General features: G+C 35.5%; 1 protein-coding gene across 2 annotated transcripts; it reads right to left on the bottom strand.

Moving 5' to 3' along the window:
* Nucleotides 1-1,519: 1,519 nt before the first annotated feature.
* On the bottom strand, nt 1,520-15,468 carry LOC114393412 (BTB/POZ domain-containing protein NPY4-like). Of its 2 annotated transcripts, XM_028354756.1 has the most exons (5): nt 15,113-15,468; nt 14,793-14,847; nt 5,313-5,382; nt 3,442-4,620; nt 1,520-2,944 (listed from the first exon to the last, which is right to left on the bottom strand). In XM_028354756.1, the coding sequence occupies exons 2-5, from the start codon at nt 14,807-14,809 to the stop codon at nt 2,366-2,368; spliced, it is 1,845 nt and encodes a 614-aa protein (XP_028210557.1). In that variant the 5' UTR covers nt 14,810-14,847; nt 15,113-15,468; the 3' UTR covers nt 1,520-2,365. The 2 variants fall into 2 exon arrangements, with proteins under 2 accessions (XP_028210557.1, XP_028210556.1); XM_028354755.1 differs by lacking the exon at nt 14,793-14,847.
* Nucleotides 15,469-16,593: the final 1,125 nt, after the last annotated feature.

The raw sequence follows: 16,593 nt of genomic DNA, 5'->3' as shown, positions 1-16,593 counted from the left end.
TTTCAAGATACTCATTCATTTTGTTGTTAAAAAAAAAATCTAACATTAGTTCATTTCTAGGGTCGGAGTTTGTGCCAAATTATTTTTCCAGTAAGAGTCCAACACCTAATGTTTTCCCAACACCAATATCGATCAATGTTGACGAAGCATTCCAACAAGAGTTGCAAAAAGAGCAAATGCAACAGGAATTGGAGAAGGAAGAAATAAGGAGAAAGATATTTGTTGATGAGATGACATTGGCACGACGGTGAGAGTTGGAGGAAGAAGTCAAGAGAGAAATTGCATTGGATATCCAATTAGGAATCTCGTTTCGCCAACAAGTTCATATGTCTTCCAATCGAAGACTAAACAATCGGGTTGATAACTAGCGCCCCAAGTTGATACCAAACAACCTTTTACGCTGACCAACAACGATAATAACGTGTTCACACTGGTTAGTATACTTGCATCATGTTTGCTTGGTTGACCACTAATCAACGATACATTTTTCTTCATGGTACACTTGCATTATTGTAACTATGTTGCCAATGTAACCATGTTGGGCAATCATAATATGTTTGTTAATCCCATTGTAGGATAAGCCAGATGTTGGTCTTTATGGTGCAAAGCGCAAAGTGGTGACACCTCCCAAAGTTGATGATAGTGACAATTTTTTTCGCAATTTGCCGAAGAAGTTCAAGCAAGAATGGAGTTGTAGATTATGTAAAATTACTACTACAAGTGAAAAAAGATTGAACTATCACATTCAAGGCAAAAAAACACAAGGCTAAAGAAGCCTCTGTTAGAAGTTAACAAATTAATGAATTTATATTTTTATTAGATAATGAATTTATATTTATATTTCTAATTATACAAAGATGATCAAAATATTTTTATTTATTTAAATCTCGAGAAAACTTTACAAGATTAAATGAATTAAGATTTCTTAAAATTTGACTCTTCCAAAATTACCTTTGTTCAATTTTATGGGAGAAATAGTCAAAACATGGATGTGTCATTGATATAGGATTTTAATACTTTATATAGGTGGAACCAGCTGCATAGCATGTAGCAATATAACTCATTTCTAGTTTATCCAAATACTAAAGATATTTGATTAAAGATTAATTTTCAAGAAACTAAGAACAACAAACTATCTTTTGTATGGAATGCTCTTATTTTCTTTTGTCCTGAATGCTCCAAGAGTGTGTAAACTGCGTCTAAGTTGTCTCTTACTTCTTTCCAGTTTTGAGTTAATGATATGCATATGAAACTTTTAAAAAATAATGATTTCCATTTCGATTTGAAATATGGATTTGGATTTGAAATTCAATCCATTTGAAATATGGATTTGATTTACTTGGATCTGTATTTAAAATACAATCCATTTAAATGGATCTTGATTGGAAAATCCAATCCATGCCCAGGCCTACCTACAAACTGCTTTTCAGTGGATGACCGTTAGATTACGGTTGAAAACTACTTAAGAGAATCATTGAATTAATTGCGGAACCGATTAAAATTTGTGATTTTTGATAAATTCCCGTCAATCATAAAAATTATATTAAAAAAAAAATGTTGTTAGCATTTTTCTTACAAATCAAGGCATGGATTACAAGGTAACAGAGAAGAGTTACTAAGACTTACTAGCTACAAATTGAATGTAGGGTGCAAATCCACAGGCAATAAAATGTTTGCAGATGAACGTCTAGTTGGTACCAAGCACAAGCGTCACAAATTCAAGACAATGGTAAATGATCTTCAGTTGTAACACCTAAACTAATGATTTTTAATTCTCTGATCTCACAATCTCTCATACAAGATATCTTATCTAAGATATTTGGAATATTCAAACTTACCATACCCATCGTCTCCTGTGTTTCAAGAATGGTAAATTTTAAGTCCAATAGGTTTTGCATCCCATACTAGTGCTCAAATGAACATTAATGACGGATCAAAATGCTACGTAATATTCCCAAGACAAGCATCTCAAACTCTGCACCCTCATTAGTCCTTATGCGATGGTTCTAACTAATCCTCCTTGTAAGTCCTTTTTCCCTTTAAAACTAAGGTTACAAATTCTGGCAGTCATAACTCATAAGCCAGTCTCCAATAATCAAAACTGGGTCTCACTACAAGAGCCATCTAACCTAAAGATCAGTAATGGCTGATTGGCAGTAGCAACCCTAGGAGTATGATATAGGCACAATTAAAATATACTTTCGGTGCTTCCTTTTTAACCCACATGCCAATATTTGCTCACAGTTACATTGAACTGATTGAAGAATCAGCTGGACGATGTCAGTGTCCTCCAACTCCTGATGCCTACTTGAGTGAGATGATTATACAATAATTGAATGGCCCTCTAAAGTCTGCATAACATGGTCTAAGATACTGAATGCCTCCTACTTCTAGCTGGAGTAGATTTTGTTTCCTCTACAACAGTAGAAGCAGGGCTCTCTGACGTATCAGAGCTACTTATATCAACACTTTTTTCTTTGCTAGACCAAATCTTAGAGAGTATCTTCTTTGACATGAAACCTTTCATTTTACTGGCAGCAATATTGTCGGCATTGCCTTTACCACTGTTATTGTCTTTTCCGCTGCTGGCCCTACCGGTTCCACCTGATAATTTTAGTGCATCAACTTCCCCTTTCAGAGATTTTATGTCTTCCATTGTTCCCACAGCATCCCATTCTTCTTCTGTGTTTGTTATAGTAGACCTAGAGCTCCCATGAGATCCACCAGGAAGAAATGACCTGAGAGACCCAGGATGATCTGGTGTGCTGTTGCCCCCTGAAGATGTTGTAGTTCTCAGTTGTTCAAAGAATAGAACCTGCACAACAACACGCATGGGAAGCCGCTCATTCTGCACAGCATGCATGCAAGCCTCTGCAGATAAGCTCCTGCAGTTCATCAACCTACATATTCTTTTCCTTTCGCTCTTGCTGATTCCAGGATGCTCCTGTAAGACAGTACACTCAGTCAACCTTGGAAATATGGTTAAGGACCTTAGGGCCAATGGAATTAATCCTTTTGTTATCATATAATCAGCAAGGATAGCCAATTTGGAGGTTTAGATGTTGAGATAATATATCAGGACTACTTGAAAAGCCATCACACTAAACGACCGTCAAAATTTACAGAGATGAATATGTAAAAGACAATGTCAGTTGAGAGTCATTACTGTATTAGCCTATTTGCATATCTCCTTAGAGGCGGTAATATGAGAGATAAAATGTGTATAATTATTAGCATATTGGAAAATCTCCTTAAATAAATATGAGGAACGTAACATGTCTCAATCTAGCAATGCACTAATTGTGTTTCCAGCTTGTTGATGTTTAAAATTTGAGTTGTGAAAAAGTAAAGGAAAACCTGAGCAACTGATACTTGATTGAATGTAACTAGTATACACTACATACAGAGCTTACAGGCTAACTTAAAGTACAAGGGATTTACCTTTAAATACATGTCAATGGCACGATAAAGGCCATCATGAGATGCTCTAGGGAAGCTTGATACTAATTCAGCAAGATTAACAAATTTTGCAACAGGTAAATTTGGATCACATGCAATCTCAGCAAGGTAGCCATCCACCAGTTTTGCCACCTTAGCCTTTGAAGGGTCTGATACCATCCCAGGGCTTCTGATCTCCTGAAATTCATCTTCCAACAGGGAGTCCGTCTGAACCTGTTGATCACATGCTACAAACTCTTCTACTATCCTTTGCACAATATCAACATCAAGAATTGCATCACCAACTGGGGCACAAATTAATAAATCAGACACCTTAGCTTCCTCAAGGCACATACCTATTCTCCTAATCAGTTCAGATCTCTCCAACTCTTCACATTCCAACTGAATAGCTACCCTTAATAACTTCACCAAGAAACTGAAAGAGGCAATGCCCATGTCCACAGGTAATATTCGGAGTATGGTCTCCAACAGTAATCTATTCTTTACAATATCTCCTCCTTGGATCTCACCCTTGTTGAAGCCAGGCATCCTTCTTGAGGCATAAGCATTTAGAGCTTCTCCAATTACAGCACCAGAAACATTGCCTTTTTCTATAATTGCTGTTATAACCCGTTCATAAAGATCAAGTTGGAGCTCACAAAGGTCCTCCACCCACCACCAGTCCTTTGGAACCAATTGTTGTTTCCTTGCATTATTAGACTGAGGATCGTTACTATTTTCAGATGGTAGCTTTTTCCTGTTATAGGTGTATGACCACTCCACCTTTGATGTATCAAGTGAAGCCTTGGTAGCTATGGAGTCAATGCCATGGCTCACTACCTTAAGTTCCTCAGACCATTTAAGAAGAGACTTGGTAGTTTGAAGAACAATAATCGAGTCTTTCCAACTCCTGAAAATGCTCGAGTTGAGGAATACTTCAATCTTGTAGATAAGATTTCCTTTCTCAACAGTTTCGTACATCTCAAGATATTCTGCTGCACAGCGAGCTGCAACGACATTGTATGCATTAAGAGTGACTGTCATACCATAACAGAACTTGGTACATATTTCAAAAGCAGCAGATCCGCCAGGAATGTCATGGATATGGACTTCATCATTGTTCTCTTCATTACTGTTTGTAATCAGCTTTTGGAAGCGTGCACTTTTTGACAAAAGAGGAAACTGCATATATAGAGCAGCTTAAGGTCACAGACAACAATAGAAAATATTATAAAGTTCATAACCAGACTTGTGGGTTTGGATTAAATTATTTTGAGGAAATAAACACTTTTTTTTGCCAACTTCCTTACAAGGCTTTTGAAAAAAAAACAGTTATTTCTCAAAATACAGAAAGAGAAATACCAACCATGTAAACAACGTTGTATTTAATAAACCAATCACTTATTCACTTAGCACAGTAAAGTAGGTAAAATTGTAGTGGAAATTGGAATCCAATTAAGTCTTTTTGACTGACTGTTATACACAATACGAGTGTTCAACTACCAAGAACAGTTTGTAAAATGTAAGAAATTCAATCAACTTGGTTACCTGAAGAGTTTTACAACACGTACTGGCATACATAATCTTATTCTGCCTGAATTAGTATTTCATAATACATTTAAGAATAAAAATTTCCACGCTGTTCAAGATGCAAGAGCGGATTAGACTAATTTAAAACAGCATTTGACCCCACGTTCCCCCTTTTAGTAGTATTGAGAGGACATATGAAGATGATTATCCTTCATATCCACAACAGCAGGATTGAATTACATACTTTTCTTTCTATTTAAGGATCAAGAGATGCCCTAATTAACATGAAAAATGTGAGCTATATACTGATTACTACATCACCACAACGTAAGATTGAATCTTACCTTATGGAGATGAAATTTTACATTTCCAACATTAATGACTATGTCAGTTGCCAACTCAGCTGCGACATACCTGACAAAAATATGCTGGCACATGTTAGTTTTAAATGAAATAAACAAATCAAGAAGAGGAAACAAAGTAAGAAAAAATCACAAGAAAAATCCATTGAACGTATAAAGAAAAATATGGCATGCAAATTATTGTATTTAAGATTCTCTAGGATGTGCAATGGAATGATCATAATATCTATTTTTTATTGATATTACTGAAATAATAATATACATGGATTTATGTTGTCCATTAAATATGGTGCAAGCATAGAACAGATAACCAAATATGGCCACTCAATGCAAGTTCTATATATTAATACCCATAGACGAAGGTGGATGGGATAGAAGAGAAGAGTATAATTCATTGTGTCTGCATAAAAGTACAAACAGCATATAAACCATACATTGCAAGGGTGGAAATTTTTATGATTTCTAGATAAGTTTCCAGTTGATAATTTCATTAAAAGACCAAGACTCTTCTATAGGCATTGAAGGTACTCAGACTTCTGACATTTGCTCCAGAATTAACACCATGAGTAGAAACAAAGAAAGACAAAGTTCCTATAAACCTGAATGATTTCTACACAAAGAAAGACAGTTCCTATTAACTCTCATGATTTTCAGCTACACACACAAGCATATGCATGTGTGTGTGTGTGTGTGTAAGCATGCACATTTGCATGTGTGCAAAATCTCATACATAACCGAAAAGCTTGCAGGCTTATGTTAATCATGTTTCTATTATTTACACCATTAACTGTAGCATCCATGTAAACTGCTTACTGATATATATTTATACATGTTGGAAAATGCATTAGTTATTCAGCTATGGATGTTACTAAATAATTAACTGTCAGAAGACTGAATCTTTAAGGAGTATAGTGATGTTTTTTATTATGCTATGCTTTTAAGAGCACTGATTTGTGGTGTTTTGATAGGGTTAAGAGAATGCGTAAACCTCTTATTACCAAAGTGTATGTTAGGCGCCAGCCTGACAGTAATAGGAATAACTAACTGAATTCTGTTAGGAATAACTAACTGAATTCTATTAGTTAAAGAGTACTATAAATAAGAGTTCTAACTGATTGTAAAGGGTTTTCTTTTGGCATATTGGGATTTGGGACTAACTGAATTGGGATTCAGTTAGAGTTGGTTACAGAAGTTCACTAAATTGGGATTCAGTTGAACCTTTCTCAGTTGTAATTCTCTGTTCTGAGTTCTTCTTCTATAAGCAATAAAGATTCTCAGTGATTTACTCTCTGTTCTTGGTGTTTGGCTTTGTTTTCTTCTATTTTCTTTATCCGTGATTTGCCAGTGTTAGCTGATTCTGAGGATTGGTTTCAAGAGGTGCAACCGGAACCAAAATGGCAGAAGGTTATTCAGGATCTGGCTGGGGATCCTAATTCTCACCCTGGATTCCAGTTTTAAACTGGGAGGTTATTGTACAAAGGAAGATTAGTGTTGTCAAAATCTTCAAATAGAATTCCTCTTATTCTGGCTGAATGTCATGATAGTGTTGCTAGGGGCCACTCGGGTTTCTTCAAAACTTTCAAAAGGGTATCTAGTTTTTTTTATTGGGAGGGCATGAGGAATTATGTGAAACAGTATGTGGAGGCTTGTGATGTTTGCCAGAGATACAAGCATTCGACCTTGGCTCCTGGAGGTCTTTTACAGCCATTGCCGATACCAACTCAAGTGTGGCAAGATATCTCCATGGATTTCATTTCAGGTTTGCCAAAATCTAGGGGAAAGGACACTATCTTTGTGGTAGTAGACAGGTTAACAAAATATGCTCATTTTTATGCTCTCTGTCATCCTTTTTCTGGTAAGGATGTGGCTGCTGTGTTTGTCATAGAAGTGGTCAAACTCCATGGTTTTCCCGCTTCTATAGTTTTAGATAGAGATCAGATTTTTCTTAGTCAGTTTTGGCAGGAATTGTTCAGATTAGTAGGAACACAATTGAAGTATTAGCACTGCCTACCATCCTCAAACCGATGGACAAACAAAAGTGGTTAATAGGAGTTTGGAAACTTATCTCAGATGTTTTGTGGGTCCAAAGCCAAAACAGTGGGTTGATTGGTTATTTTGGGCAGAATTTTGGTTCAATACTACTTTCAATATTTCTGCTGGCATGACACCATTCAAGGCTTTATATGGAAGAGATCCTCCTACTTTGATTAAAGGGTGCACTTTTACTTCCAAGATTGACGCAGTGAATCAGCTACTAGTAGCCAGAGATGTGGTCTTACAAGAGTTAAAGCAGAATCTTTTAAAGGCCCAGAATCTGATGAAAGCACAAGCTAATAAACACAGAAGAGAGATTGATCTGAAGTAGGTGATTAGGTATTTTTAAAGCTTTAGCCTTACAAGATGAGATCTTTGGCTAGAAGACCAATAGCAAAGCTATCTCCTAAATTTTACGGGCCTTATAAGATTCTGGAGAGGATTGGTCCTGTAGCATACAAGTTGGAGCTCCCTGCTCATGCTAAAATTCACCCTGTATTTCATGTATCCTTGTTGAAAAAGTTACTCAAGCCTCTTCAGCACCCTCAACCATTGCCTCCTTTACTTTCTGAAGAAATGGAACTACAGGTTCAGCCGGCTGAAATTCTTCAATGGAGAGAGGATGCTTGGGGAAATTTGGAAGTTTTGGTTCAATGGGACCAATTACCAGCTTGTGAGAACTCTTAGGAGTCAGCTACTTAAATTTTAGAGATTTTTCCTTAGTTTCCCCTTGAGGACAAGGTGGTTCTTTTGGGGGGGAGTATTGATAGGGTTAAGAGAATGCCTAAACCTCTTATTACCAAACTGTATGTTAGGCGCCAGCCTGGCAATAATAGGAATAATTAACTGAATTCTGTTAGGAATAACTAACTGAACTCTGTTAGTTAAAGTGTACTATAAATAAGAGCTCTAACTGATTGTAAAGGATTTTTTTTGGCATATTGGGATTTGGGACTAACTGAATTGGGATTCAGTTAGAGTTGGTTACAGAAGTTCACTGAATTGGGATTCAGTTGAACCTTTCTCAGTTGTAATTCTCTGTTCTGAGTTCTTCTTCTATATGCAATAAAGATTCTCAGTGATTTACTCTCTGTTCTTGGTGTTTGGCTCTGTTTTCTTTTTTCTTTATCCGTGATTTGCCAGTGTTATCATGTTTCTTTTACTAATTTTCAGTATGCTTTAGCTCTATATAAGGAGTAGTAACATGCTTGTAATAGTGTGCTTGCAGTTATAAACTACAGTCTACTATTTTTCAGCTTGTTCATATTTTCCTCAGTTTGTTTTTGCTTTGTCCTTCCATATAGAAATACATAGACATATATGGATTTGTTCCCTTATGTTAGAATCCCACTATATATTTTATTTCCTTTTATAGATAGGATTTAAATCCCATAATTAGGATATTTGATTAGCTGCATATTTTGTATTTATGACCAGGAATCATTGACCCTTAATTATAGGAATTGACAGTGGGTACAAAGATGAGCATTAGTTTAGGAGTTTCCTTTTTTAGATTACCTTGTATTCTATTTAAGAGCACATGCTCTTCTATCAATAGGAATCAAAAAGTTATCCTCTTACATGGTATCAACGCTCCAAAATCTGTGGGAGCTTGTGTAAACTCGTGGCTTACACTGTCACACGTTTTTTTTTCTTCTGCTGCACGGCCTGCATTGCCTTTTTTTTTCCCTCCCTTTGACGACCTATATTGCCAATTCTTTTTTGCCCTAAAACACCCTCCACGCCTTTGAATCTCACCTAACAAAACTGAGAATGTCTGCAGCAGCCAATAACCCCGCTCAAGCCGAAAATACTGGCACTGTTGAGCTACAAAATATTCAACCCAGCCTTTGTCTCAATGGCAAAAACTACCTCAAATGATCTCACTTTGTCCAAACCTTTCTAAAAGGCAAGGGCAAATTGAATCATCTTACTGGGACAGATGCCCCAAAATCCACAGACATTGGTGCATGGGATGAAGCAGATGCAGTAGTGATGTCGTGGTTGTGGAATTCCATGGTACCAGAGGTGAGCGATGCTTGCATGTTCATGAAGACCACCAAGGATGTATGGGATAGCTGTAAACAAAACTATCCAAGGTTGGTGATGCTACTCAAATTTATGAAATAAAGATGAAGATCGCAACTACCAAACAAGGAGACCGATCCATTAGTGAGTATGCCTAAAATCAGCAAAATCTTTGGCTGGAGTTAGACCATTATGAACAATTTGAAGCAAAATGCACAAAAGATGCTAATTTACTCAAACGTTACAAGGAGAATGACAGAATCTATAAGTTCTTGACAGGACTAAATAGTGAGTTTGATCCTATAAGAATTCAGGTGCTAGGCAAGGAGTTATCCTCACTTAATGAAACCATGGCTGCCTTCCGAGCAGAAGAAGCATGTAGGGGGGTGATGATGGAGCCTCAATCCACTGAAAGTTCTGCCTTAATTGCACAAAAGGGAAAGAAGATTGATCAATGGCAGACCAGTCAACCTAGAGGTGTAGCCCCCAAGATGGAGATCGACAAAGGGGAGAACAAGGATTCTCTATGATGTACCTTTTGTAAGAAGTGAAGACACACCCAAGATAGATGCTGGAAACTTCATGGTAAGCCTCCAAATCCGAACCGAAATTGGACCACCAAAGGTACTCAATGAGGAGAACCAGCACAAGCCCACCTGGCTCAATTAGGTGCTGCAGCGGGCAGACCTTCCAGACCCCTTACAAATTACAATACAAAAAAAATTAAAAAATTGAGGGAAGTCCTAGAGACTTTAGTCAAACCCACAAACACAGGTAGCTCTTCCTTGGCATTCTCAGGTACTTCCCAAGCCTATGCTCTCAGCATTCTACAATCTACTGCACAAGGAACATGGGTTGTTGATTTTGGAGCTACGGATCACATGACCCATTCCTCTACTGAATTTATCTCATATAGACCTTGTCCCAGCAATAAAAAAATTGCAACTGCAGATGGCACATTTATTACAGTTGCTGGAAAGGGAGACATTCTCCGAAGTTAGGATTTAATTTTGAAAGATGTTTTACATGTGCCCAAATTATCTGTCAAACTGCTTTCTATTCAAAAACTTATAACGGATTTACAATGTTTAGTGGCATTCTCTCCCACACTTTGCAAATTTCAGGGTCAGGGAACGGGGAAGATGATTGGACTTGCTAGGGAGGAAAATGGACTCTACCTTCTTGAGGAAGCTCGTGGGACATGTAGCACTAAGAGTCAACTTCCATTGTCTTTGCTGTCAAAGTCACTTCCTTCCCACAATAAAGACATCGGGTTGTGTCACTATCGTTTAGGTCAACCTTCATTTAGTACTCTAAAAATTATGTTTCCTAGCTTGTTTCAAGGACTAAACATAGGAGTGTTTCATTGTGATGATTGTGAATTTGCAAAACACAAACGTGCTAGCTTTCCTATCAGTAATAAAAGAATGTCAATTCCTTTTTCCTTGGTACATAGTGATGTTTGGGGTCCATCCAACATTCCAAATATATCTGGGGCCCGCTGGTTTGTCATTTTTATTGATGGTTGTACTCGGGTATCATGGGTGTATCTTTTGAAACAAAAAAGCGAAGTCAGTCAGATATTCCAATTTTTTTTCAGATGATAAGAAATCAGTTTGGGACAGCCATCAAACGATTCCGTTCTGATAATGCCAAAGATTATTTTAACCAAACATTGTCTTCCTTCTTCAATGAACATGGAATTATTCATGAATCATCATGTGTCCACACCCCACAACAAAATGGGGTGGCTGAACAGAAAATTGGGCATCTTCTAGTTGTTACCCTAGCATTTTTATTCCACACAAACGTTCCAAAACAGTATTGGGGGAGGATGTCCTTACTGCTGCCTACTTGGTTAATCGTTACCCTCTCATACTCTTCAAAACAACAGTCTCATTCAACTGTTCTCCAAGTTTTACCCACACTTTAAAACTTCAAATAACCTTGTTCCCAGAATCTTTGGGAGTGTGTCCTTTGTCCACGTTCATTCTCCTCATCGAGGAAAACTTGATCTCCGAGCTATCAAATGCATATTTGTTGGTTACTCCCCTACCCAAAAGGGATACAAGTGTTATCATCCTGCCACAAAAAAGGTATTTGTGTCTATTGATGTCACTTTTGTTGAAACTGAATCTTTCTTTTCCCAACCTTATCTTCAGGGGGAGAACTTAGGCATGGAAGATAAGGATGATTTGTTTAATAATCTTTCATTCATCTCCCCAAGAAAATCCAATATACTTGAGTCAAGTCCTATACACATTTCTTCCAGTTCTATACACACTCCCCCTGCCCCTGCTTTGAGTCCAAAGACAACCGGAACACAGACTCCAACTGCTGCCTATCCACTACAAGTTTACACACAAAGGGCAAAACCTATTATCCAACCTGTGCAAGTTCCACATTTTGAACTAATACCTGAAACTGAAACTAATGAGACTGTCTTGAAAGAGCATAATATACTCCCTGAAACTGATGGGATTGTTTTGGAGGAGCAGAATATGCCCAGTGATGCTGAAGATTTTCCGATTGCAATAAGGAAAGGAGTTAGAACATGTACACAGAGGCCAAGGTATCCATTATCTCACTTCATGTCCTATGATAAACTGTCCAGCAATCGTAGAAGTTCTTACTCATTTAAACACTATCACTATCTCAAAAACTGCTAATGAAGCACTGGATAGCAAAGAGTGGAGAGAAGATATGAAAGTTGAAATGGATGCACTAGAGAAAAATGAAACTTGGGAGTTGGTAGAACTTCCTAAAGAAAAGAAACTTGTTGGCTGTAAGTGGGTATTCACTGTTAAATATAAGGCAGATGGGACACTAGAAAGGTATAAGGCAAGGTTAGTAGCTAAGGGGTATACTCAAACATATGGGATTGACTACCTTGAGACTTTTTATCCAGTTGCAAAAATGAACATTATTAGACTATTGTTATCTCTAGCAGCTAACTATGGATGGAGTTTGCAGCAATTTGATTTCAAGAATGCTTTCCTACATGGCAACCTTGAAGAGGAAATTTACATGGAGGTATCACCTGAGTTTAACTTTGAGAAAGGAAAGGTTTGTACGCTAGGGAAGGCTCTCTATGGAATGAAACTGTCCCCTAAGGCCTCGTTTGGCAGGTTTGCTACGGTGATGAAGGCAATGAGATATAAACAAAGTCAAGGAGATCACACTTTGTTCATTAAGCATTCAGCTTCAGGGGGAGTTACTGCATTAATTGTCTATGTGGATGATATAGTTGTAACAGGGAATGACTAGGCAGAAATAGACATCCTAAAAGAGTGTTTGATCACAGAGTTTGAGATTAAAGAGCGAGGCAGATTAAAATACTTTCTTGGCCTTGAAGTGGCACATTCTCGTCATGGTATTTTCATCTCCCAACATAAATGTGCTGGATTTATTATTTGAAACTGGTAAATTGGGATGCAAACCAGTAGAAACTCCAATTGAGCATAATCACAGACTGAGTGAATATGTTGAAGACGCAACCGTGGACAGAGAATCCTATCAAAAACTAGTTGGAAAATTAATCTATTTTTCTCATACCAGGCCAGACATAGCTTATGCAATGGGAGTGGTAAGTCAGTTCATGCATAATCCCAAAGAAAATCATCTTAGAGCTGTTTACCGCATTCTGCAGTACTTGAAAGGTACTCCTGGAAAGGGAATTTTATTTAAAAAAGGGGAGGAAATGACTTTGGAGGCCTATACAGATGCTGACTATGTTGGATCTGTAGATGACAGAAGATCCACCTCCGGATACTGCACCTTTCTTGGAGGAAACTTAGTAACTTGGAGGAGCAAAAAACAAAACGTTGTTGCAAGGTCAAGTGCAGAAGCAGAATTTCGGGCTATGGCCTTAGGAATTTGTGAACTCCTATGGATGAAAATAATTCTAGATGACCTAAAGATTGAGTGAAATAGACCTATGAAGCTATACTGTGATAACAAGTCAGCAATAAACATTGCACATAATCCAGTTCAACATGATAGGCCCAAGCATGTTGAAGTAGACGAACACTTCATAAAGGAAAAGTTGGATAATGGGACAATTTGTACACCATTTGTATCCACAGGAAATCAGCTAGCAGATGTTCTAACAAAAGGATTAAGTGGCTCTATATTTCAATCTATTGTTAGCAAGTTGAGAATGGATAACATCCACTCACCAACTTGAGGGGGAGTGTCAGAATCCCACTATATATTTTATTTCCTTTTATAGATAGGATTTAAATCCCATAATTAGGAGATTTGATTAGCTGCATATTTTGTATTTATGACCAGGAATCATTGACCCTTAATTATAGGAATTGACAGTGGGTACAATGATGAGCATTAGTTTAGGAGTTTCCTTTTTTAGATTACCTTGTATTCTATTTAAGAGCACATGCTCTTCTATCAATAGGAATCAGAAAATCATCCTCTGACACTTTATTTATACTTGAATATGCTCTCTAGAAAAGACACTTTTTTTGTGAAAAATGTGAAAGAAACTCAGAAAATTGATATAACAGGAAAAGTAAAGTGGAAAACTATAGAGTATAGCCTGTCAATTAAATGACAAAGGAAGCAATGGCTTATACCACATCCAATTCACAGCCACTGGAAAGAATTGAAAGAATTGATTATAAGAAGATGTGAGGGGATTGGCATATCCTCAAATATAACACATTATTTGCAAATGAATTGAAATTGAAATCTTAAATTAATATCATTCCGAAAATGGATAACAACTACTAAGTATGGACTACATCCAGTCAATTAAATGACAAAGGAAGCAATGCCAGATACCATATCCAACTAATGGAAAGAATTGATAAGAATTCAATTTCAAATGATTATAGAAAATGTGATAAGTGTTACAAATCCTAGAATATAACACACAAAATTAAGTGCAAATGAATTGAACTCCTAAAATAATATCATTCCTAAAACTTTCATACTAGAATTCATTAGTATATGGAATACTAGTTTATTACTATATTTTTTCCTCAAAGTCCAAACACACGGCATCTGACCAGAACTAATACTAGTTTGATACTATTGACTGAAAATATTAATCAGTCTTGTCAGAGAAAAACCTTATTCCCATGAATTTTAGAAAGGTTATGAAAATTAACTGAAGAGATGGTAGCATATCCTCCAGTGATATATAAAAACAAAGAAAAAAGAGGAGTTCAACCAAATCCACCTTATATTCAATTAAGCTGATAAATCACAATCTAATAAAAGAATGATAAATGCAGGAATAGCAAAGCAGAGATCAAATCCAGTATAAATCTGGAGTCAGCAACTTCATGCTAGAAAATGATAGCTTCTGATTTAAAGAATCACTATGAAGATAAAGTTATTACCCAATCAACTTTCTAAGAATAAAAGTTCAAAACTGACCATTTTTCTATGTACATGAAAAGTCCAAGTCTTGAAACTACCAGTGATTTGATGCCTATTAAGATTGATTGCATAGAGTAGAGCGGAAAAAAAACACAATAATGAAATATTATCAGAAACCAAACTGAAAAGAAACCAATACTGAGATTTGGAAGGAAAATTAGTAAGAAAGCATCAAACACAAGAAGGCCAAAATACATATATCCCAAGCAAGAGCTAAAAAAAGGGGAAAAGGGGGAAATAAAGTAACTAACTTTTGCATATACATGCATCACATGTGAAGTGGGGTTCTAAGTAGAGAAAAGAGATTGAATTCATACCTGATATTATTATCCCCTTCACTCTGAAAAGAATCTGGCTTAGATCCAAGTTTCATAAACTTCATCTTGGTCAAAGGAAATGACTATGTTGCTCCTTTTTTTTTCTTTTCTTTTTTATATCTGAACACAAATCTTAGGTTCTACTGCAACTGCAAAAAAACACCTCTGATAGACAAACCACCGACCAAGAATTAATATTCTTAAACAAATGAATGTGAAATCTTGCTAAATTGCAGAGTAGCGAAACGAGGATCATATAGAAAAAATATGGTATTTTTTTCCTATTAAAGACTTGTTTTTTTCACAAATCGAGGCCATAAAGCGTGCAAAGAGAGTTTTTTTAAATACATTTTTCTTTCTTGGATGTTGCTACACCCACACAGGCACACGAGCAAGGCTCAGTTTTAATCAATGAAGTTAATAGGTCAAGGTTTAATTTTAATCAATTAAGTTAAAAGATAATTATGTTAATTAATATTAATATATATGTAAATTTAAATAATAAATTTTATGATAATTAATTTTGATATAATAATTAATATGTTTACATATAAAAAAATTTATAAAGTCTATGATTTTTATTTAAAATTTATATATATATATATAATATATTATTACATCAAAATTAATTAAAATAAAGTCAAAAAATATATTAATAGATTTATGTTAATAAATATATGATTTTTATTTATAATTTATATATTTAAACAAATTAATTATTAAATCAAAATTAATTATCACAAAATTTATTATCTAAATTTACATACTCATTAAATATACATTAAAAAATTTAGTATTATATATAACGATATTAATTACTTTATAACATAATTGATCTATTAGTTTAATTGATTAAAAAGTCATACTAATAACGCAAAAGTCACCAAAGTCACCTATGTTGGTCCTTGTCTTTCTACTATTTTCATATAAAAAATATTTTTAATTATTATCATAATCTTACAATTTTAATGAATCAGTGTTTATCTAATGCATGAAATTATTGTTTTTTTTATAATTATGTACAAGTTTTACTTAATTTTACGGTGAACTCACAAAATAAATGAAAATAAATAATTTTTACTTAATTTGTTGTAAAACACTTAAAATTTTAATCTTGATAAACAAAGTGTCTAAATTACTATTTTTTTAAGTTATCTAAAAATAAATGAAATCAAATTATTTTTACTTGAAATTTCAATTTAGCATATTATAATAGATTGAGTATAATTAAAAATAAATAAATTATCATGTTTTCTCCATTTTTATGAAAAAAAATAGGATTAAGAACGAGGTAGAGGGAAATTCGATTCCCAAGTGGGGGATAGAGATGTGTCTAATTTCTGGACCCCTATAAAGATCAAAGACGGGGGCGAAAAGAACTTGAGAAATCAAGGACATAACGAGAAGACTAAAAGTATTATTATTATTATTCTTTGTCTGCGCTTTCCATGTGAAGTGGCATCTACACTCAATTGCTTCTT

Source organism: Glycine soja, chromosome 17 (assembly GCF_004193775.1).
Source record: "Glycine soja cultivar W05 chromosome 17, ASM419377v2, whole genome shotgun sequence".
Lineage (NCBI taxonomy): Eukaryota > Viridiplantae > Streptophyta > Magnoliopsida > Fabales > Fabaceae > Glycine > Glycine soja.
This window is presented reverse-complemented; position numbering and strand designations above follow the sequence as displayed.

What these genes read in the sequence shown, in the direction of transcription:
- LOC114393412 (XM_028354755.1), bottom strand. Translation starts at nt 15,177, where the DNA reads ATGAAGTTTATGAAACTTGGATCTAAGCCAGATTCTTTTCAGAGTGAA. An exon ending in TAAAATTTCATCTCCATAAG is followed by an intron (nt 4,621 to 5,312) that starts GTAAGATTCAAT and finishes CTATATATGCAG; the next exon opens with TTTCCTCTTTTGTCAAAAAG. An exon ending in CCATTGACATGTATTTAAAG is followed by an intron (nt 2,945 to 3,441) that starts GTAAATCCCTTG and finishes ACTGTCTTACAG; the next exon opens with GAGCATCCTGGAATCAGCAA.